The sequence below is a fragment of the Rhinolophus sinicus genome, chromosome 16, assembly GCF_057876585.1.
Source record: "Rhinolophus sinicus isolate RSI-liver-muscle chromosome 16, RSI-T2T, whole genome shotgun sequence".
Taxonomy (NCBI): domain Eukaryota; kingdom Metazoa; phylum Chordata; class Mammalia; order Chiroptera; family Rhinolophidae; genus Rhinolophus; species Rhinolophus sinicus.
Window position 1 is genome coordinate 6,531,079 of NC_142516.1, and position 21,727 is coordinate 6,552,805.

Consider the following 21,727-nt stretch of genomic DNA (forward strand, 5'->3'; position numbering starts at 1 on the left):
AGCAGCGGGGTGTGGGGGCAGGAAAGGCAGGGGCAGTTCCTGGGGTGTCAGGGTCCAGACGGCACGCGCTGGCTTGGCTCCTTTCCCCGACTCCCACTTGTGAAAGTCCTGCATCTTTCTTCCCTGGCTACCCGTCCCCCTTGGTATGTGTGAATTCAGTCTGTCCGAATGGCAGCCTCATGAGGGCAAGGGCACCTCTGCCTTGGTTTAGCTGACTCCCTGTGCAGCGCCTCGGTGCCAGGCGGACGGCAGAGCATGGCGAATGGAAGATGGGTTTGCCTCCCCTGGGCGTCAGGCTGGCTGAACGGGGCCCGGCCACCCTTACCTTGCGGAAGTGAGCCTGAGCCTCCAGCAGCTTCTTCTTCCGGGTGGCAGAGTTGGCCAGAAGCTGGCTCCACCTTTTCATGAGGGAGGCGTGCCGGGCCTCGATGGCCTTTGACTGAATGTGCTTGGCAGCCAAGAGTTGGTCTTTGAGGGCAGTGATGTTGGCAATGCCCTCCTGCTGGAAGGCCTGCAGGCCAGCATCAAAGGTTTCCTGGAACAACATGCGGTGACCGCAGTGAGACGGGAACTTGCTCTTTCTGGAAGCCGCAGCCAGACTGTCAGCCCAGAGTCCCCACCTTCTGCCCCTCGGTCACACCTGCCACTCTTTCGCATGTCCCTCAGGCTGCAGATTACCAGGCAGCCTCCCCCCCCTCCCTTTCAGCCTCAGGCAGACTGAGGTCAGACACCTTGAATGTTAAGGCCACAGCACACAAGCCTGGTCTGGAAGCTCCCTGATGACCAGGACTGGATCTTGTCTGCTGCTGAGTCCCGAGGGCCTAACGTCAACTAGTCAAATGTCTCAACGAAAGATGCTGACATTCATCTCCCAGGAAACACTATTTGACTACATTTCAATCAACCAACAAAGTGGCCACAACTGACCTGTTTGGTAAGGAGAGTTTGGACAGAAGATAGATCTCGGCCATAATCATCTGTCTTCAAGCTGTTCTCCTTTTCACCTAGAAAACCAAGCATGAGAAATACACCTCTCCTTCTAGTTTAGTGAGATTAAGTTAAAAGAAAAACAAAACAAAACAAAACTGAGGCCACTGTGATTGTGTACATTTAAATTTCAGTATTACTAACAGCAGTCTCTGAACCCACATTTGCTGGCTGCTCCCTGCACCCCAGACCCCCATTCTCCATCTGTGCCATGAAGAGATGTGGTTCAGTCACTACTTATGTGACAGCAACTACCAAGGTCACGTGGGTCCCAAAATCAGTCTAGTAACTCCTCCCCTGAGAGTTGAGGGCACCCTGGACCCCGTAGCTAAGGGGCGGTGCAGATGCAGCTTGGTGCCCGCTGCTGGGCCCATTTTGTTCGTGTTGTGACATCCCCTGCTGCTTTCATCATCCCAAGGCCTGTTTTGGTAACCCTTGTGTTGGCCCAGTGCTGCCGCCCCGGCTCTCGGGGTCAGAGCCAGACCACATGGGCTCCTTCTGGCTGCCTCCAGTGGTCTGCCCTGGTGGCGTGTTTGCTCAAATGCCCACGTTTGATTAGTTTCTTCTCTGCAGAAGAAAACCCACTGCACAGGGAGCAGATGAGCTGGGGCTCTGGAACAATCGTCCTGGCCTGGGCGGGTAAGAAACCTGGGGCCTCACGAGACCGTGCTCACCGATCCAGGACTCCACCACGTCAGCTTTCCAGTTGAACTGAAGGAAGGCCGAGTTCTCATCCAGCTTTGCCTTCCTCTGGGCGGCAGCTCTCTCCAAGTCAGATACTTTCCCATTCAAGCCCTTCATCTTTGAAGAGATGTTCTCCTCGTGGTGATTGTTCTAGGCCAAGAAGAGAGGGCACGCCCTGGTCAGCCTCAGCACCCACAGCAGTTACCTGACCTGCACCCTCTTTGCCTGGAGGGTCTCAATTTCTGGCAGACGGGCCACGTGTGCCTCATCCACCGCCAGCGGGAAGAGTGGGCAGGGCGCTGAGAGCCATGCCGAGTAAAAGCCTTAAGGAGATGAATACTGGAAATTACACATAAAGGAATTAATTAATTCTAAAGAAATTAGGAATATACTGAAATGTTAAGTCACAATGATGGATTCATCAGCATTATTTTTGACAGCAAAAAACTGGAAAAAGCCTAAGTAATAATTACAAATAAAATACTATACATCCAAAGAATGGCTATTATACATATGCAATAAAAACAATGGTTCAAAAACTGTTTTGACACTGGAGACTGAAAATTATGGAGTCCCTAACCTCTGATTCAGTCTTGGTTAAATCTGTATTTCAAAACATACTCCATAAGTCAACACAAAGTTTAGAGAGAAACTCAGGAAGGAAACAGAGATTGTTGCTGAGAACAAAGCACTGGACCCTTTGCCAGAGGGTGGAGTATATTCACCAACCAGTCATGTTACAGGTTTCAAGAGCAGAGAGCGCTGTCAGATGTGTGTGTGTGTGTGTGTGTGTGTGTGTGTGTGTGTGTGTGTGGTGTGTGTGTAGTGAGTTGTACACTGGTCTCACCTACACCTGTACATGGTCGGTCTGTGAGTGAAGTAAGTTTCATGTTCGTTTGTCCCTGAGGGGAAGGAAACAAAGCTGGAGTGAGTGGATTTTCACCTTATTGTTACCTCCTCTGGACAAAATCTCTAGTCTCAAGGCCTGTAAATGATGCAGATTCTGTGATGAGAAATCTTATTTACTCATCGTGTATTTGTGACAGGAAATTGTAACTGTTAAAAGTTGTTTGTCCTCCAGAGCTGAATGTTCCTCATTGCACCTAAGTGACAGGAGATGATTCCCTCGTGACCAATGGGGACACGACATGTCATCTGGAACCTCACCGTGACAGTGACTCGACTTCACGGTGCTGAGAGCACCAAGACCCTTTATCCTTTTATTTTTTGCTTTCTCCCAAACGGCTGTTGAGCAAAATAAATGTTGTGATTTTACCAGATTCACTTCTAAAACATCCTGGACAGCAGCCAGGTTTTAAATAATTTTATGGAGTGATGTAATCCAATCAGACAGGCATCTATTTCACCACGTGGGTAGCTGTACACGTGGGGAGAAAAAGTCTGAAGGCTGGGCAGGAGGACCTTACCGGTGGTCTCCAGTGGCAGCTCGGTGGGTGAGTTTCACGACTTGCTTCCTTGTATTTCGTACTAGCTCTATAAAGAGCTTTATTACTCGAGAAAGGAAAAGAGCAGCCACGTGGGAGTGCCAGGGTCACAGAGGACCAACGGGGACACTTCTCTGCTTAATTGGGGCAGAAAAACAAGTGCCATAGAGAACCTATACTGACTGGCTTCCAAAAGGGGGCACACAGCCAGCTAATGGCGTCATCTTCCTTTTCTTTAAGGAACACAGGAATGGAACTGCTACTGGTCTCGTGCAAACCTCTGCGTGGCGACTAGAGCCGGGGATGAGCTTTGTGGGGCATCTGTGGCATCAGCATGTGGGCACCTGGTGTGGGAAACTGGGGTCTTAGCAGCAGGCCAGGCTCACCTTCTTGATGAGGTCTTGTCCATTAGTGCAGACGTCGTTCACACGGTCCTTGTGGACTGTGAAGTCTGTCTCGAAAGCTTCATGTTTCTTCAGTAAGCCCTGGAGTGGAAGCAGCAAGGCCGACACTGAGAGCCTGGCATGTGTCAGTGTGCCAGGTACGGGGACAGAGGGGAGCCAAGCTGGAAGGCGTGTGCCCTCACACACATCACAGCAAAGCTGGGGACTAAGGTGACACACAGGCACAGAAATAAGTATAAAGGCAGTAAAACCATGCCTTTAAGGGGATGAATACTGGAAATTCCACATAAAGGAATTAATTAATTCTAAATAAATTATGAGGAATGTACTGAAATGTTAAGTCACAATGATGGATTCATCACCATTATTTTTGACAGCAAAAAACTGGAAAAAGCCTAAGTAATAATTACTTAAATAAAATACTATACATCCAAACAATGGCTATTATACATATGCAATAAATATGTATAATATAATATTTATTATACATATTTGCAGCGAGAGTAACCGGCGGGGGGCTGGCTTAGGAAGTGACGTCAAGAAAGGCTTTTCTGAAGGGGGTAAGGTTTGCTAGTCAATCAGTGTCCCTCTTGTCCTGTAGGAGACCACAGAATGACAGGAAACAGCTGGAGAGACACACAAGCAGAACAATACACCTCTCCTAAGGTTTAACCCAAGCACGTCTCCTCAGGGGCCTTTCAGTTTTGTCTTTTCCTCAGAACCACCAAAGCACTGGAGACAATGCCCTTTGTGTTGGCTTGTAGAAAACGCGACCATGCCGAGGAGGGAAATCCCTCAGTCCAACTCAATTCTACCCACATCACCCTGAGCTGCACAGGACCCACTGGCGGGGTGTGGCTCACGGGCTACCCTGATTCTTGGGAACACACACTCTGCTTCCAGAGCTGGTGACACGCATTCAGGAATGTTCCACTGTAATGTGCAGCTCCTCCTATCCAGAGGGGAGTCTGCTCTTCCGCCCCGTGACCTGGGCTGCCAACAGAAGGCATAGGATGGACACTGCTATGTCCCGTCTGACACTAGCCTTAGGACTCCTTCCAGACTCTGCCTCTGCCTCTCTCAACACTGCGTGAGAAGCTGGGCTTCCTTGCTGGCAGATGACAGGCTGTGTGGAGGGGAACTGAAGACGTCCCAGCCAACAGGCAGGAATGGCTGCCAGCCACACGAGTGACACCACCATGGATCTCAGCCCAGCTGCCCTCTGCCTCGTGCAGCTGTGTGCGGAAGGCCATGTAACAGCAGCAGAGGGAATGTCCCCAATTCACAGAGTCATGGGAAATAAGAAACTGCTGCTTTTAGGGTTGATAATAGATCAACAGTTAACCAATGTATTTGGAAAGTATGCCGTGTGTTGTATTGTGTTGCCCGAAAAGATATGAAGTCCCAACCTCTGGCACCTATGAAGGTGGAAATGAGGTCTCTGCAGAGGCGATCAAGTTAAGGTGAGGTCATCAGGCTGGGCCCTAATCCAATACGACTGGTGTCCTTATGAGAGGGAAATGCCATTGGAAGACGGCCACTGACACCAGAGGCAGAGACTAGAGTGATACAGCCACAGCCATGGACTGGCTGGGGCACCAGGAGCTGCAAGAGGCAAGGGTTCTCCCCTAGCAGTTTCGGGGAGCAACTTGTGCTGCTAACATGTGGCTGGTTACTGCCTGCCTGACTGACCACAGGGCTTCATGAACCGGGGTTCACAAAGTCACGCCACTTTTGTCTCCAGGGGGACAATGTCTCTAGCGTAAGATCTTGAGGGCAAAAGTCAACCAACGAGAGCTTGGCTGCTGCCTCTGTGCCTCCCTGCAAGACCAGAGCCACTGCCCAGGCCAACAGGACAATGGTGAGCAGCAGGCAGGTGCTGAGCGGGGAGGCAGGCAGCGTGCCCGTTTCTCTGACCTGGATGGCAGCGAGAGTGTCTCCATAATCCTCACTGGCCACCAGCGTCATCTTCTCATTGATCCAGGCTTCCTCCTCTTCCACATTGGCTACAAACTGCTGATATTCCAAGGACTCTTCTAGCCGCTGGCCCCTTATTACAGGAGACAGAAAAAATCAGCCATGACCTCTTCCAACTTTGATTCTGACAGCTAACATCCGCTTAAAAATATAAATGATTAAGTGTCAGGTGTAAATGGTTCAGCCAAGCCTTCTGCATAATACAAAGGAACACAGTGAAGATCAAACAGGAAATTCTGGAACCATAGGCTGTTTCCAGATTCACATAAAAGAACCAGCTCAGCAGGGGCCTGCTTGAGGCGGATCTGGAGCCAGCCAACTGTGGCAGTGCCACCTTCAAGGCCAGGGACTAGGAGGCGGCAGGAGGGCCGGAAGCGCCTCCGAGCCGTCGGGCTGCTCACCGAGCCGTGGCCAGCTTCTTCAGCTCTTTCCAATGCTCCACAAACTGCGCCAGACGCTGCTGAATCTCCTCCTTCCCGATGGTGTTATCATCAGACAGCTTCTTTCCAGTGTCCAGGACACCCTGATAGGCAAGAATGAGCAATCAACAGCTATCTCCTGTTTCTAGATGCTTCCAGGAAAAGGCTTCAGCATCAAGTTCAGAGCTTTTTCCCGGTTTGGGACGAGGGGCCACAAACACTGCAGAGACCTCAGGGACAGGAACAAGGGCAAAGGATGGCTTCGTCCAGAGGCCCCCTCACCTGAATGGCGGGTTCGTGGGCAGCCAGTTCTGCCTCCAGCCGTTTGTGTTTCTTCCTCAGGTTCTGAACGCCTGTTAAGTCTCGGCCATAGTCCTCGGAGCTCACCAGCAGCTTCTTCTCCCTGAAGACACAGGCAGGCAGTCAGTCTCTCCACCTCCACGCTCTCAACCGGAGATGTTTGGTCAAAAGAGCGATGAGGACCTTCAGCTACAACCCCCAATCTCTCCAGGAAAATGCCTGCCAGTCTCCTGGCAAACAGAAGCCTCTACTTCCCAAATGAACAGTGTCCATGTGTGAAAACGGGAGCACCTGCTGTGCTGACCCCGCAGAGGGCTGGGCTGCCCGGGAGAACGAGGAGGCGCCGGTGGAACCGCCCTGTCAACCCTACTTCACAGGATAGACACACATCATATACGGAATTATAAAGATATTGATCTATTTTTTAAAAAAGGAAGTGAGGAATTCAGAGAGATTTTTCCGAAAATTGGTCTATTTACATGCTACATCAACTGGAAAAGGGAGACTGAAATTTTGGGGGGAAGGAGAATTACAAACAAACTCCTTCCTTCAGGAATCAATCTTGCCCAGGAGGTCTGACTGTCTCTTCTAGGCAGGAGCTCATTTCCTCAGGGACCGCAGGGCAGGGTCTAGACAAGGTGCAGTGTAACCACCAGGCTTCACTACCACTCGGGCCACTGTTGACTATTATCACTGCACACCAGGACAGCAGAAGAAACAGGTATCCTGGTGAGTGTGTCGCAGAGCTGGGACCCAGCCCAGCGTGGCTGCCAAGGCCGTGCCCTTCTGCCACACTTCCCTGTCTCATCACCACTGTCCAGTCATGGCCAGACGGCCGGACCTCCTGACTCTCGCTCTGAACCGCGCATCCTATGGCCGATAAGGGCTCAAGGGGCGTCCCAGGGCCCAGAACCTGAAGCCCCAGGAGCACGTACTTGATCCAGGACTCCTCATCATCCATGTCCCGGAAGAACTGGTGCAGGCGATGGGATTCGTTGAGCTTGGCTCGCCGGGTGGCGGCCATGCTCTTGATCTTCTGGAAACGACCGTTGATGGAGTCCCGCTTGTCCTTCACCTGGGAGGTGTCGAAGGCACTGCTGGTCATCAGGCTGTCTGCTTGGCTGTTCAGGTCCTTCAGGCGATCCTGGGGTAGGGGACACAATGGGAGGGGTCAGAAATCTGGGTGCCCACGAATACCTGCTTGAAAATAAGAGCACAGGAATTCTCACTCAGTGTGGTGCTGATATTCTCAAAGTGTGGTGTGTGCACCCCCAGGGTTCTAAGAGGTCAGAACTACTTTCGTTACAATACTAAGACATTATCTTTCATTTTTACTATGCTCATTGCACTGATGGTGCAAAAGCAGTGTGTGTGTGTGGGGGGGGGGAGAGGACTCTGCTGAGGCCTTCGCCCCAGGCCGTGCAAACTGCACTTCAGAAATGGATTCTTCACTGACCTGCACTCGCAGGGAAACATGCTATCTCACGAACACCCTTTAAAAGGTAGCACAAGCTGTTTAATTTTATTAACTATCCAGTGTGAAAAGATGGGAAACGCACACAAGCACTTCTGCACACCCAAGTTCCATGGCTGACGAGGCCAGGCACGCAGGGCAAGCTCACCGAGCCACTTTCTCATAGGCCACCATGTTTACTTGAAAGACCAACCAACTGTGGTCATTCAGATTACGGGAATCTGCTAAATAGTGTCGAGAATGAAAAAAGTGAACCTGTCACTTTAAGGAAAACTGATTTTGTTGCTAGTGCGGAAATTCCAATTTTTATGAGAAAATTAGAATTCTGGAACATTTCCATCTACCGCTGTGAACTTGACGGCTTTCTAATAGATAACGATTTTTCTGTTGAGACTGGTTGTGATTATTACCTAATGTGATGCTATAACGACACACGTCAACATCTCCCAGTTCTACATACCTAACTGAGCAGAGCAGCAATTTCCAAATGATTTTGTAACCTCATGCATGCGTACAAGATCCACTGGAAGGCCAACATGGACCAGTGGATTGTAATAGAAAACAGTATAAAAAACTGAGGGTTTCAGAGTCCACTTTGCAACTAACCTTTAAGAAACGACCACGTAGTGAGTTTGGTATAGTATCAAATATTCACATTAATTGTCTGAATTAAGCTACAGTAGTACCTCGGTTTTCGAAAGTTTCAGAACTCAAATGGTCTTCCGGAACGGATTACGTTTGAAAACCGAGGTAGCACTGTACTACCACCTTCTCCAACTATCTGTGTGAGGTTATCATCACCGATGACGCACCACAGTAAACTGAATTCAGAAGCAGTCACGAGAAGCCAGCTGTCATCCATTAAGCTGGACGTTACAGATTTGCAAAAATATCACCTACGCCGTTCTTCTTTGTTTTTGGAAAAATACAGCTGTTATTCACAAAAAATGTGACTTATGTTAACTTGCAATGGGTTTATTTTAAACGACTCAATACATTTTTTTCTCCATTCTCTTAGTTGTTTTATTTTGAAATAATTGCAGACTTATAAGAAGTTGCAAACTGCATACATCCTGTGTGTCCCTCCCGCAGCTAGAACGTCTTTCATAGCACAGCGTCAGAATCAGGAAGCTGACACTGGTATAATCAATGCACAGACCTCATTCAGTTTTCACCATTTCTCACAGGCATTCATTTGTTTGTCTCTGTGAGTGTACTGTGTAGTTCTATGCAATTTCGTCACAAGTGTAGATTTGTGTAATCACCACCAAAATCAAGACACAGACATTGTTCTGTTAGCACAAAGGAATTTCCTCGGTCCTTTCCAGTTGCATGCCCACCCTGCCCCAACTCCTGGCAACCACTAATTTGTTCTTCACCTCTATGATTCGTCAATTGAGCATGTTATATAAACGAAGGAATATAGTATATAACCCTTTGATACTGTTCCTTTTAAATTGATGTACTTTTAATAATGGTGACTATTGACAGACAAAGCCCTAATAATGACAAACTCTCCTAGGGGCCCCGCAGTAACAGTTCAGAGTATAAAGTGGCCCCAAATCATGAGGTGTGAGAACCGCGGCTCTACGCGATGGGTATCACTCCCTTTCCCCGTATGCTCCGGTTGTCTTTAGCGGTCAACGCACAGCCGCGCCCAGACACTGGCCTGGCCACCCCCGGCTCACCTCGTGGGCAGATATATCCGCCTCCAGCAATTGATGCTTTTTCAGCAAGTTGTTCACAGAAGCCAGATCTTTGCCGTAGTCCTCAGATGCCAGCAGGGCTTCCACCTGGCCGTGAAACACAAGGCAAAGGCTGCTGTGTGGTGCCCACTTAGGTTCCGGGAAGTCCAGGTGCCCAGCTGTAATTCCAGGTCTTTGCATGGACAGCAGCAAACTTCTCAATCACTGTTATTCCTGCTCAGTGAGCAGCAGCCCTGTGGCCTAAGATGCTCTCCCTGTCAATCAAACAGACTCAAGCGCCTGTGGATTTAAACACTACGGCTCAGGGCAGGGTCCCAGAGCCTTCACGGTGGTACGATGGCTAAGTGCACAGCAATCCCACTTCAAGGAAACTCCCTCAGGGAAAGAATCAGCAGCATGGGCAACGATTAACGTACGAAGACGTTCACTGCAGCACAATGAGTATCACCAAAGAGCTAGAACATGGGAACGTTAAACGATGGCGTGACTGTGACGGCTTTAGGCAGTTACTCAAACATGTGGGAAGAATTTCTAGTGACTTGGGACAACACACCCAGTACACACTAATGAAAATTACACCATGAGCCCAGCTACATATAAAAATACAGCCATACAAATACTCATGGAAATATGCAGAGAGTGCTGGTCTCTAAAAATTCCTATTCTTATACTTTCTGTATTCTCCAACTTTTCTATCGAGAACGCACTGCTAACTCTGGCTCCCTGACCCACTGCTGTTTAAGTTCCTGTTGGGCAGACTCGGGAGCACTGCCCACCACACACACCCCACAATCTCCTCCTATTCGCACTCCCTATGGAGACGAGCGATCTGTGGTCCAAGTCCCCCGGAAATAAGCTCTCTCCCTAAACACTCCTGCGCTCTACTTATGAATTCCCCACAGCTCACAGTTCACGTCTGATAAGGAAGATTTCTGCTAAAAGAGACACTGAGAGAGCCTTGAGTTTTCCTGGGTTTAGGCTCGTTGACCTATTATCCCAAACGACTGACTTGATGCCCTCTGACGATGGGAAGGGAAAACCTCTCGGCGTTACCTCAGAGAGCCAGAAGTCAAAGTCCTTGATCCCTGTGTTAAAGTTCTGTTGCTTGTTGGCTTCTTTCAGTTTCTGGCTCTTTTCAGCCGACTTCTGCACCAGGAACTGCCACTGGTCAGCCAAGGCGGCCAGCCGGGCCTGGGGAAGAGAAGGAGCCATTAGACACGGTGATGCCGCTCAGCTGAAACCCATGTGACACTCCTGAGCGGAGAAGGGACCACACGCAGGGAGCTATTCCCACTCCCATTTCCCATCTAGCATGCAGCCCAAAGTCATCGCTCCGTTTATCTTCCTAAGGCCGGCCCTCACAGCTGCCATCGAGCTGCCAGTCACAGCCAGCCCCTCCTCCTCCTGGGCCAGGGCGGGGCTGGCGGCCCTACCTTCACAGCGTCCTCGCTGCCAGCGCAGGCCCCGCGCTCAATCAGGGAGTTGCCCGTATCGATGACGCCGCGGATCCGGTCAGCGTTGGCGTGCAGCTCTGCCTCAAAGGCCTGGTGCTTCTGGTGCTTGCTCTAAAAATACCAACAGCCACATCTCAAAACCAGGTCCTGCCACTCCATTTTCTCAGGGAGCAGGGATTCTTAAAGATCTGGGGGCAAATGCCAACATTTTTTTACAGAAGGCAACCACAGAATTTGTGTGCATGTTTTAGGGGTCAGTCCGCTGGGGGACCAGCAGAGGGACTGGGCCAGGAGAAAGGAAATACACCAGCTCAGGAGTAGGTGAATCGAGTCAATTCTTAAATCAGCTGGAATAGCTATGTGGGAGTGAAGTCGTGGAATTATGGACTTTCTAACATTGTGCAGGAGATGGCAGTGGCCAAGTGTAGTTTTGAATGTACTTGTATATTAATTTCCATCCACGGCTTTTTTCTGAGTGGACAGAAGCTCTAATAACACACATATGGATCTCTTATCATCTAAGAAAGCAATCACGACAAAGCAATGTATGCAATGGTCAGGCTGACCCTCTGTGACAGAGGAGGGGTCCACAGCTGCTGCAGACTTTAGCTGTCATCTCACATGGTCGCTGTCATTATCAAAACTCCTGGATACTGTCAAAATCCAGGTTGGACTCTAGGCAGGAGTTTCTCTTTGCTAGGAACTAGAGGGCCTGGGTAGGGGTAGGGTGGGGGGTGGGGGAGAGGGGGTGATTGCGCTGGACGCTGGTACTGACAGGGTTTTTAAGAATCCACAAAGACGAGACAAGTGCGAGGACATAGCTGTGGCACAATTCTGGGTGAGAAATGCAAGGTCTTGGGAAGAGTGTTATTTGGGGAAAAAAGAACTAAAGAAAAAAAGCAGTATAGCTGGGGAAGGATTCTGTATCAAATGTTTCATTTCAGGGGCAGCGACTATCAGAGGGTGGGGCCACCTGGCTGGCTGACCGCAGCACTCATACCGGGGTCTCTGCGGTGTACCCTGGTCCTGCACCCCAAAGCAAGAACAGAAAGGGTCTCAGATACCCACAAATCCCGACGAAACCTGATTTCCCCTCTTCTTCTGTCTCCTGTTCTGAACTCTTTGGTTCAAATCCCATCTATTCGAGTTCTTCATTTCTTCCATCCATTTAAGCAACTTCTGAGCTACATTTTGGCCAGGAGACCCTTCCACTACCCTGTGAGTAACATCCACTTTTATCTCAGGGGGCAAATCATGTGCCTCTCTGTGGATCTCTAGCCCGTCCGTCTCCTGTGACTAATACGAAATTCTCACAGCCCGCTAGACACCCCCTAGGGCCATGAGCCCACATCTACACAGAAAAAGCTGATGACTTCATTTTTAAAAAGCACCTCTCGAAAGAAAGCACTGAACCACTGCCCCCCAAATCAAACATTGTACAGAAGTTGCCTAAGTCATTCACTGGGAGGGGGAGGGGGAATGAAGGGTTGCAGGCTAATTACCACAGAGAAAGCCATATCCCACAGGGACACTTGAATGGGGTGTGATGGATGATTAGAAATGAACGATTAGAAATGAAAAGCATGGATGAAGAAACACCAGGAGGCTGTGTGACCACAACAAGAATCTATACAGAAGAACACAAATACTGGAGCTCCAGTAACTAAAACTTAAAAAAAAAAAAAAAAAGAACAACTTACCAGCAGCTTGGAAAGCTACAAAAATAGATTAAAATAACAAGAGTTCAGTACACTGATGTGAATACACAAATCGGCTATTAAACAGAAACTCATTTTGCTGTCATACTTCCCCTGGGAAGCTCAGCATTTGGGGACAGCAAACAGAAGGGGACTCTTTAGACTTTTTACGACAGACATAGATGGTTTCAATAGAGACAAAACAGCTTTGAAGTGACTCTGACAATTTAGTGGGAACTTTCACCAGCTCAGCTTATTAAGAGAATTTTCACTGGCTTCACCATGGGCAGGAAGAAGCTGTTTCACAGGTATGCCCCCCTTTTCAAAGACGCTGCATTTCACATAATCTCCTCAAGGACACGGGCTACTCTGAAGACAACGGCAACCTGCTCATCTCACCTGGATGTTGGTGGGATCCTTATAGGACTCATCGCTCGCAGTCTGTAATTTCTCACTGATCCAAGCCTCAATCTCATCCACGTCCCGGCTGAACTGCTGGAGGGTTTGCGATTCTCCCAGCTTTGACCTTTTCTCAATCATCTGGGCTTTTAGACGTCGCCACCTGAGTGAAACCGAGGCCAAACAGGCATGTCCATTAAACAGGACCGGCCAGGGCTCTCACACAGGCGTGGGGGGTGCGTCAGCAACTGTGGAACACCCACCTGTCCAAAACCTCGTTGCGCCGGCTAGAAATGTCGCCTTTGGCGTAGTGGCCGGCCGCGATGAGCTGGTCGGCAAAGGACTGCAGAGCGGCTATCTTCTCCTCCTAAGGGCAAACAAGGGCGCCAGTTCAAGGTGGGCAAGGTGGCTCTGCCTCACCTCGACTGCAGGTCTTGAGGAGAGAGCAGTTATTTTGGGTGACTGAGAACTAGCTGGTGGCAGGATCGGAATACACCGACACTTTAGAAGCAAGCGTGTAAGAAGCCAGAAGAAAGTTTGATTTCAATCATTACTAGAGTAGAGTTTAACTCAAGAAGAGTCCAGGTCACACTGGGGTGGGACAGGGGCTACAAGACACATACAAAGTTAGCCTTACCAGAAAAAGGTGGTCGGATTTTCAACAACAGGGTTTATAACAGAGTTTTACATCTGAATTGTTCAAGTTCATGGGTTTCCTCACCTACCCACTTTCTCTTCCTTTTCACAAGAAATTGCCCCCCTTCATTAAAACCTCATAAACACCAGGATTTTTATATAACGTTAAAAAAGTTACTTATGTAACCATCAGTTTTTCCTAGACTGCTCAGGTGTGCCTTGGTGACACAGCAGTGACCACGTAGCTTCTTTCACGTAGTCAGAATCAAGTACTGTAACTTCAAGGAGCTGCCAAAGCTCTCCAGCTGAATCACGATGGCTAACAGACCATTTGTATTCTAGTCACTGAGAGGAAAGGGGAACAAGCCAGCAAAGAGAGAGGCTGTCCACCGGGAAGAACCCAAGTTCAGACTCTAAGGTCAGAGGCCTCACCTGGACGTTAATGGCTTTGTCAAAGTCCTCATGTTTTTTGATCAGGGCCTCCACACTGTCCAGAGAGTCCCCTTTGTCTTCAGTATTCAAGAAAGCCTCCCGGGCAGCCATCCAGTTCTCTGCTTGCTCACAGTCCCGATGAAACAGCTAAAGGAGGGGCGAGGCAGGTGAGAAGATGGAGCCTGTGACACCAAACACCTGGTCAGAAAGCCTGCCGCCAACAGGGAGCCGCCAGCCAGCACGTGTACCTGCAGTTCGAGGCACTGATCCAACATCATCCTGCGCTGAACCCAGGCCTTCTCCAGATCGGCCCGCTCCTGGTCCAGAATGTCTAGTTTCTCCTTGATCTCTGGGCTGGCATAGTGCCCATGGGCCAACAGCTGCTGCCCAAACTGCTCAAATGCCTGGAAAGTGCCAGCCCTGGCATCAATTTCTGTCCGGTGTTCCTGCCAAGAGGAGGGAAGGGATTAGATAACTGGCAGAAGATGCCCACTCTGATGTCAGCCACCAACTCACCTCACCCACAAACGTGCAGGTGGGGGAGGTGCGAGGTCTGCACGGCCGGCAGAGCAACCAAGTTTCTGCTACTCCGCAGGCGGCTCTACCCACCTGGTGTCGTTCCAACAAAGCTTCAGCTCCGGTGACATCCTTGGCTAGCTCATCCGAGGACACCAACCCTCGTATTCCATTGATCCAAGACATGAGGTCCCTGGGAACCAGATCCACAGAGGGACAGCTGTTACGTTATGTGGCAAGCAGGCTTTCTGCCCAGGAGAAGAGAGAACTACACAATTCTTGTCTCAGCCCATTACTGGGGGTTAATCTACTCAGTCTGGTGAATGAGGTTAGATCTCTGAAAATTTATTTCAAAGCCTATTGTTTACCTTATCGATACATATACCGGGGATGCCCAAAAATGGACACATTTTAAGAGATGTTACATATGTATTACTTTTTGAAGTTGAATTACAGTAGCGATGTATAGTATGACGTTTGCTCAAAAGATGGTGTTAAATCAAATGAATGAGTCATTCGTTGTTTTACAGTTTTAATAGTTTTTTTCCTTTCTTAAAATGTGTATAGATTTTTTTGGCACCGTGTGTGTGTGTGTGTGTGTGTGTGTGTGTGTGTGTGTGTGTAAATCAAGAATTCCTCAGAAAAAAAATAGGTTTATAATAAAGATCTTTCCTCCCTACAGAAGAACAGGTTCTAACAAAGACAACAGCTGTGGTTAAGTTTTCTACAGCTTCAAGTGAAAACACCTATCTTTAGGATTTAGACTTAAAAGCCCTAGGTCTATGCAAACATTTAATCCAGCTTCTTACAGATGTCCACATACAAGGGCACAAAAAACAATGTTTCAGGCCATAAATCACATGCTTCTTTTTATGTACTGGCAAATCCACAGAGGCACAAAGCAGATTCGACGCAGAGAGGGGGTTGGGGAGTGACTACTTGTGGGGTGTGGGGTGGTCTTCTAGGGTGATGACAGTTTCAGAACTAGAGGGGGTGGTGGCTTTGTTAACACTGTGAATACACTAAATGCCACTGAACTGCACACTTTAAAATGATTTTGTTGTGTGACCTGTGGCTTTCACCTCAAAAAAATAAACCATGACCACGACTGGGACCTCCCACCAGAGGTTCATAAAGGCCAAGAGTATCATCTGCCTGCTCCCACCCCAGAGGACACGCCCCAGATCTCACACACACACACACACACACACAGCAGTGCGTGAGAGAGAACACTGAGCATAAAACTATACAGAAGGGCTGTCTGTCCTACAACGAGGACTGGTAATTGTGGAAACAACTAAGGTACATCCATGTTACATGAAAACTATATCTAGGGAAAAAACAGAATACCATTTGGCAGGAGGAGGGGAGAGGTGTGTATGTGTGTGTACACATGTATGTGTGCGTGTACACACTTGGATAAGCAGTAGCCATTATTCCTGTCTTTGTGGCATTCAGTGGTTTGAATGTTTTACACTGTGCATAAATTACTCTCCTAAAGAAAACGACCAGTGAATGGTCCTGAGCTCCCGAGTTCAGTGCATTTTACCGGAAATCACTGAGGAAGCGCTGCAGGTCGTGGGAGTCACCCAGCTTGGCCTTGCGCTGGTCCGCACGCTTCCCCAGGCTGTTCCACGCCTGGTTTAACTCGGTGCACTTTTCCTGGAGGTCCTCTGCCGACTCAGGGTGGGACTGGATCAGGCGCTCGGCTGTTTCCCCAAGGGAATTGACCTAGGGTTGGAAAGCGGCAAGAAAGCAAGAAGTAAGGGAGCTCGGCTCCGTAGGACGTGAGACCTGGCTCTGCCTCAGACAAGTACGATGACTCTGCAGCCTCTCACCTTGTCGCCGAGGGCCGCAAGGTCCCTCTCAAAGCCCTCGTGCTTCCGCTGCAGGGCCTGGACACTGGCCAGATCGTGGCCGTAATTGTCTGTGTTTAGAGCCTGATTCTTCTCTTCAATCCATTCTTTGGTTTCGTCGGCATCTCTGTAGAAGAGACAGACATTCAATTTAGCAAATGCCGAGTACAGGTGCCTCGATTACAGGACAAAGAGGAAAGTCTCATTTGGCTGGCACTGTACATTGTCAGTGGTTTCCACCAAGGGCAGCTCTAAAAAGCCAAAATACACATCCGTTCACTCAGGAGTATTCACTGAGCATCTGCCCTGTGTCACACGTTCCCAGGGCCCAGAGCACAAATGTCAACAAGCTGAGATCTCAGCTGGCAAGTTTGGGGCCTACGGCTGTAGCTACAACAGTCGCAGTGTCGTCCTCTTGCAGCCCCGGGGCGGCCCTCACCTGTGGAACCTCTGCACTTCATGGGCGCTACCCAAGAGCTGGCTCCGCTCCTCAGCCAGCTGCTGCAGGGACCGCCACCGCTCATTTAGCTCCTGCGGGAGGACACACGGCATCAGACTCCGGGACAGGGGCCAGAGCACTGATGGTTTAACTTGAAAGGGAAAGCTGGGGCACAGGTCATTTCCTCTTTCCAACCTTCCTAGTTGAGAACATGAGTGCGCAGCTTCAGCCAAAGCCCAGAAAGTCAGAACACGCCAAAGCTCATCGAATCCGACCGTGGGGTCAGCCCACCAACACCTGACCTGGAATCACCTTCATTGCCTCTGACTCATCCTCACTCTCAGCTCCTACCTAGCCGGCCGCCTGACTCGTAGCAACCGCTGAAGAACTGCCAAGTGCATAAACCCCGAGTCTACTGTCTCCACACACTGGGCCCGCTGCATCACCAGGCCCAGCAGGCCTGACAAGCACAGGAGACTACAGACCTTGTACTGCAGGAGACAACCCACCCTGGGGTCCAAAGAGGCCAAACCTCTCCTGTGAGGAAGCAAGAGGGGCAGCCGCTGCCTTCTGGACAATATGCTCCTTGCAGCTCCCAGCCCTACTGGAACCTAAGGGAAGGCTAACTCAACGTACTAAGACCTGGAAAGTTCTTGGCTGCAAAAGCCAACCCTGGGCACGAAGAGAGTTAACATTTCCTCAGGACACCCTTGGGCCCAGGAAAATGACACATGCAACAGCTCACACAAATTAGGACAAGAGCTCTGTGAAGACAGGAGGAAACCAGTGAAGGAGACTAGGGGAGACAGGGGGGCTGGCCGTGGTTTCTTACCTTGATGGAATTAAAGGTGGCCACGGTGTGAACCATCAGGCGAGCAGACTACGTAGGGGAGGAAAGCAGAAAAGCAAAACTAATCAAGTGTCTGCCAATTACTGGACAGAAATCTGAGATGCAAGTGCCAGTAGTTAGTCCCCAATTATTCAACCAAAATTATCTTAAAGGGATACTGTTAAAATTCTGAGCAGAAGCATTAATAAAAGTATCAATCACTAGAAAGTCTTGGAAAAACCCAAGTGCACAATTAGGTATAATTCAGCAATGGATTTTCCTTGATGAAGAGTGAAGGAAATGGTGAAAACTGCCATTAAGACAGCAGGTTGGACAGAGAAACAGCTCAAACGCTAGAGACTAGTATTTTTCTTGTCCATATCACAGAACAGTCCAGAAAATACATTCAATTTAACAAATGCTGGCAGCTGAGACTGTTCAACGGTCAGGTAGACCAATAATTTCATTTCTAATTATGGTTATTGGGCTGCTCTTCTTTTTAACAGTGTCCCCTTCATCGAAGGGCAACAGCCTTACCAGATGAAAAAGAAAGTGAACCAATGAATTCGTTTTCTTCCCATCAACATAGTTACTTCTTTTAAAAATGAAATATCCCTTGGGATCTCAGAGCCCACCTAGTTTTATGTGAAAGAAATTCCACTCGGCACACACTATCATGCCCGTAATCTTCACATATGTAAAGAAGAGGGCGGACAGGGCAAGCCTAAATGCAGGGAACTTCGGCTCATCAGGTGTTCCTATGGCACACCCAGGTGACATTTTCAAATAGTGTGCACGTGTACAGGTTTCAGAAGGCAGACACCTGCTTTCTCCAATCCTTTTCAGAAATAGGATGTATTACACTTATAAACCCATCTGAAATACGTTCCTGAAAGGATATTCGTCACCTGGAAAACTGCCAGAGGTCAGACAGGTAAGGCTGTTGCCTATTCATGTCACCAATAATCAAATTTTGCTATCTAAGAAAAATTAAGATTGAGAAAAGGGGAGGAAGCAGAATTAAAAAAAAAAAAAGCACCCCACCCCCACCCCCAGATTTGAGCCTATTTATTGAGAATAGTCAGAGCCTGGAAGAATAGCAGGTTGGAAAAACAGACCACACCCCTAGGCACGCAGAGACCGAGGGGGTGAGAAGCACCCATCTAGGAGGGCTGGTGGCAGGAGGCTTTTTTGTTTTTAGGTTTTCATGCTTTCTTCGTATCTCAGGAAAGTGCACTTTTATAAAGTAGAAGTCTGCTCTAACTTGCCTGCCTGCAAGTCAAGTAACGTATTCCGGAAGAGCTGGGTCAGAAGAAAGATGCTAAGAACCTCGGACTTAGGCAACTAGGTGTATAATCATAGTTAAAACACTTCAGTTAAAAAAACTTCTCCCCTGTCAAGCACCACCCAGGACTTGTGTGGAACAAAGTCCACTGTGGTCGGTAAACACCTGTATTCCCCCCTTCATGTCTCCCTTAGGATTCAGTGTCTTCTATGCAGCCTTTCTTAGGCCAAGGGAGAAAGCAGTCAGGCAGACAATGAATGACGTTTCCTCTCCTTTTCATTTTCAGTCCTTTCTCGTTCATGTCATGTCCTTTTGCACTGCAATCCTACTGGTGGGACCACGCCTGATGACAGAGTGCCACCTTTGCAAAGTCCACTCTGGCAGCGCTATGGGTAATAAATGCAATTTCACTGAACTCATCCTGAGCGTCTGCATGGGAGGAACACTTTGGCTGTCTAGTTAGCATCACATTTCAAGATAACAGATTCAAAGAATATACAGCCAGGGTCAGAAAGAAACCAGCCAAACAAGTCCAGAAATGACCAAAGGCTCAAGATAAGCCTGAATACTCAGAAACAGCCGCACCGGAGGACATAAGATAATTCTGCTCCTATAAAACCTTTGGAAACAATTATTTGCAGAAGAGTTCTTACCTTCCAGGGGGAGGCTGTCCTGGAATCAGTGTCATCCTATTCAAAGAAGGAAGAGTTTAGGCAGCCATGAAACGGACAAAACAACACAGCACCCAACCTTCCCTTAATGAACCCAAACAGCACTTTCTGTCTGTGACTCAGAGCTTATCATGGGGTGGTAGCAAATTGCAAAGCTGCTTGAGGAAAATGAAGCAAACAAACAGGAGAGAAAAATTCTTTTTTATGCAGTAGGAAAAGTGAGGAAATTTGATATGAAAACGACTAACTTTTCTTTCATAGACTTCTTTGAAAAGGGGTAATAAACGAACCTAAAAAATTACTTAAAGTTTTTTTTAAAGAAAACTGAAGAGATGAAGACTTTTTTGGTCTTTTGGAGAATAGCAAATAGAAACCAGTTCTGCTATTTCTTTTCCAGATTTTGACGCACAGAAGGCATCTTTGAGGCCCAGGAACAGAAATCATTAAGAGGTTCCTGCCTTTCTATTCTTCCTAAGGTCTAGTCCTTCTTACGTTCAAGTTCCACACGGAGCACTTGGGACTTACCCTGGGCATCATGCCATGCACCTCCTACAAGGAAAAAGGGAAACAGTGTTGTTAGAGGGAACACACACCTCTCAATATTACTCACTACTGTCAAACCTGGAGACACAGGAGAGAATTAAAAAATGACAGACGGCCCAACTGGCCAGCAGAACTTAAAGTCTCCTGGAGAGACCACGTGTTTACATGTAAAGCCTTTAATTTAAAGAGTGAATACGTTTATGATCAGTGAAGGCCTCTACAAACATGAAACAACTTTCATAATATTGAATGGGTGTAATGAGGAAACAGGAGCTCCTCTCCCCTGCTGTATGAAGGTAAGGGACTCTGGCCCACAGAAGTGAAACAAAATGATTTAGGTCACACACAGGACGTGACCTACACCTGGCCAGAACTGCGTGTATAAAAACAATGCTCGTCGGGCCATCAAGAACACAGGAAGGCAGCACCAAGTTGCGTCCTTCTGGCCAGAACCTCGACGCAGGACCCAGACACCCACCTGTTGCTGTACGGCCTGCACCTCCTCTGCCATCAGACCTTCGGACTCCAGGTCTTCAGCCACCTTGTTAATGTCCTTCAGCCGTGACTCATTGGCCTTCAGATCCTTTAAAGCAGAAGGTATTAATAAGTGAGACCCACAAGAGCTATTCAGGAAGAAGGCCAACAGCTAGTCATAAACTGCTGTTTGCACCTATAAATTCCTGTTCAACAGGCATCCCATGAACCGGTTGTCCTATTTCTCAACAGTGACATAAATCAGGAAATCCTGATCGTTACTATTAAAGAAAGTAATAGGGTATTGGAAACAGTCTGTCCCAAATTTACTTAATAAACTGTAGTTAATGAACCATTATTCTGAATGAATGGGGATTTTTAAAAACTTTTCTTGGGAGAGAGGACGTGATGTTTAAAATGTGATGAGATTTTAACACTAGCCACTATGGGAGAAAAAGCCCCCCACCCGTTATAATTGGTTTTCAGAATGTTTTTAAACTGAGGGATGAATAAACAAAACGTGGTATATGTATACAATGTAAGGATTATTAATCAGCCAGAGAAAGTAGCGGAGTACTGATACATGCTACAAGGGCGAACCCAGAAAACATGCTCAGGGAAAGTAGTCACTTGTAAAAAGTCACAAATTATTCCATTTATATAAAATGTCCAGAATAAGTAAATCCAAAGACAAAATGCAGATCTGTGGGTTGCCAGGGGCTGGAGGGGTGGGGGGGTGACGGCTCAGTGGGTACATGGTTTCCTTTTGAGGTGAAAAAAATGTTTTGAAACTAGAAAGAAGTGATTTGATTGTACAACACTGTGAATGTACTAAATGCTTCCAAATGACATGCTTTAAAACATTTAACTGTTATGTTTTGTGAATTTTACCCCAATTAAAAAAAATACTCTGACGTGTTTCTGTATTTCAGGTATAGAAAAGTCCTAAACCAGCATGTACAGAAAACTGCATGTATTTCCTTGGAACTATACCGACCCAAGGAAAGTCTGAGTTAAAATCACTTAAAAATCGCCACACAGGTGGTAGAATATAATTAATGCGTTTTCACTCTAGTCATCTGCAGTGAAAAATCAAGAGG

General features: G+C 48.1%; 1 protein-coding gene across 21 annotated transcripts in view; it reads right to left on the bottom strand.

Annotated features, from left to right (window-relative positions):
• The window catches only part of SPTAN1 (spectrin alpha, non-erythrocytic 1), a 58,453-nt gene that overhangs the window by 5,655 nt on the left and 31,071 nt on the right, over positions 1 to 21,727 (bottom strand). For 10 of the 21 annotated variants that reach the window (XM_019728745.3, XM_019728741.3, XM_019728742.3 and 7 more), the window contains 24 exons: positions 20,632 to 20,736; positions 20,136 to 20,159; positions 19,593 to 19,628; positions 17,658 to 17,705; positions 16,826 to 16,917; positions 16,369 to 16,513; positions 16,080 to 16,261; positions 14,624 to 14,723; positions 14,263 to 14,460; positions 14,015 to 14,161; positions 13,210 to 13,313; positions 12,947 to 13,109; positions 12,551 to 12,565; positions 10,830 to 10,961; positions 10,450 to 10,587; positions 9,379 to 9,483; positions 7,152 to 7,360; positions 6,199 to 6,319; positions 5,899 to 6,020; positions 5,438 to 5,570; positions 3,503 to 3,601; positions 1,662 to 1,821; positions 928 to 1,004; positions 326 to 535 (listed from right to left, as the gene is read on the bottom strand). In XM_019728745.3, coding sequence (XP_019584304.2) covers positions 326 to 535; positions 928 to 1,004; positions 1,662 to 1,821; positions 3,503 to 3,601; positions 5,438 to 5,570; positions 5,899 to 6,020; positions 6,199 to 6,319; positions 7,152 to 7,360; positions 9,379 to 9,483; positions 10,450 to 10,587; positions 10,830 to 10,961; positions 12,551 to 12,565; positions 12,947 to 13,109; positions 13,210 to 13,313; positions 14,015 to 14,161; positions 14,263 to 14,460; positions 14,624 to 14,723; positions 16,080 to 16,261; positions 16,369 to 16,513; positions 16,826 to 16,917; positions 17,658 to 17,705; positions 19,593 to 19,628; positions 20,136 to 20,159; positions 20,632 to 20,736 — 2,865 coding nt within the window. The remainder of the gene's footprint in view (positions 1 to 325; positions 536 to 927; positions 1,005 to 1,661; positions 1,822 to 3,502; positions 3,602 to 5,437; positions 5,571 to 5,898; positions 6,021 to 6,198; positions 6,320 to 7,151; positions 7,361 to 9,378; positions 9,484 to 10,449; positions 10,588 to 10,829; positions 10,962 to 12,550; positions 12,566 to 12,946; positions 13,110 to 13,209; positions 13,314 to 14,014; positions 14,162 to 14,262; positions 14,461 to 14,623; positions 14,724 to 16,079; positions 16,262 to 16,368; positions 16,514 to 16,825; positions 16,918 to 17,657; positions 17,706 to 19,592; positions 19,629 to 20,135; positions 20,160 to 20,631; positions 20,737 to 21,727) is intronic. The other 11 variants (XM_019728751.3, XM_019728739.3, XM_088792903.1 and 8 more) reach the window with 3 other exon arrangements.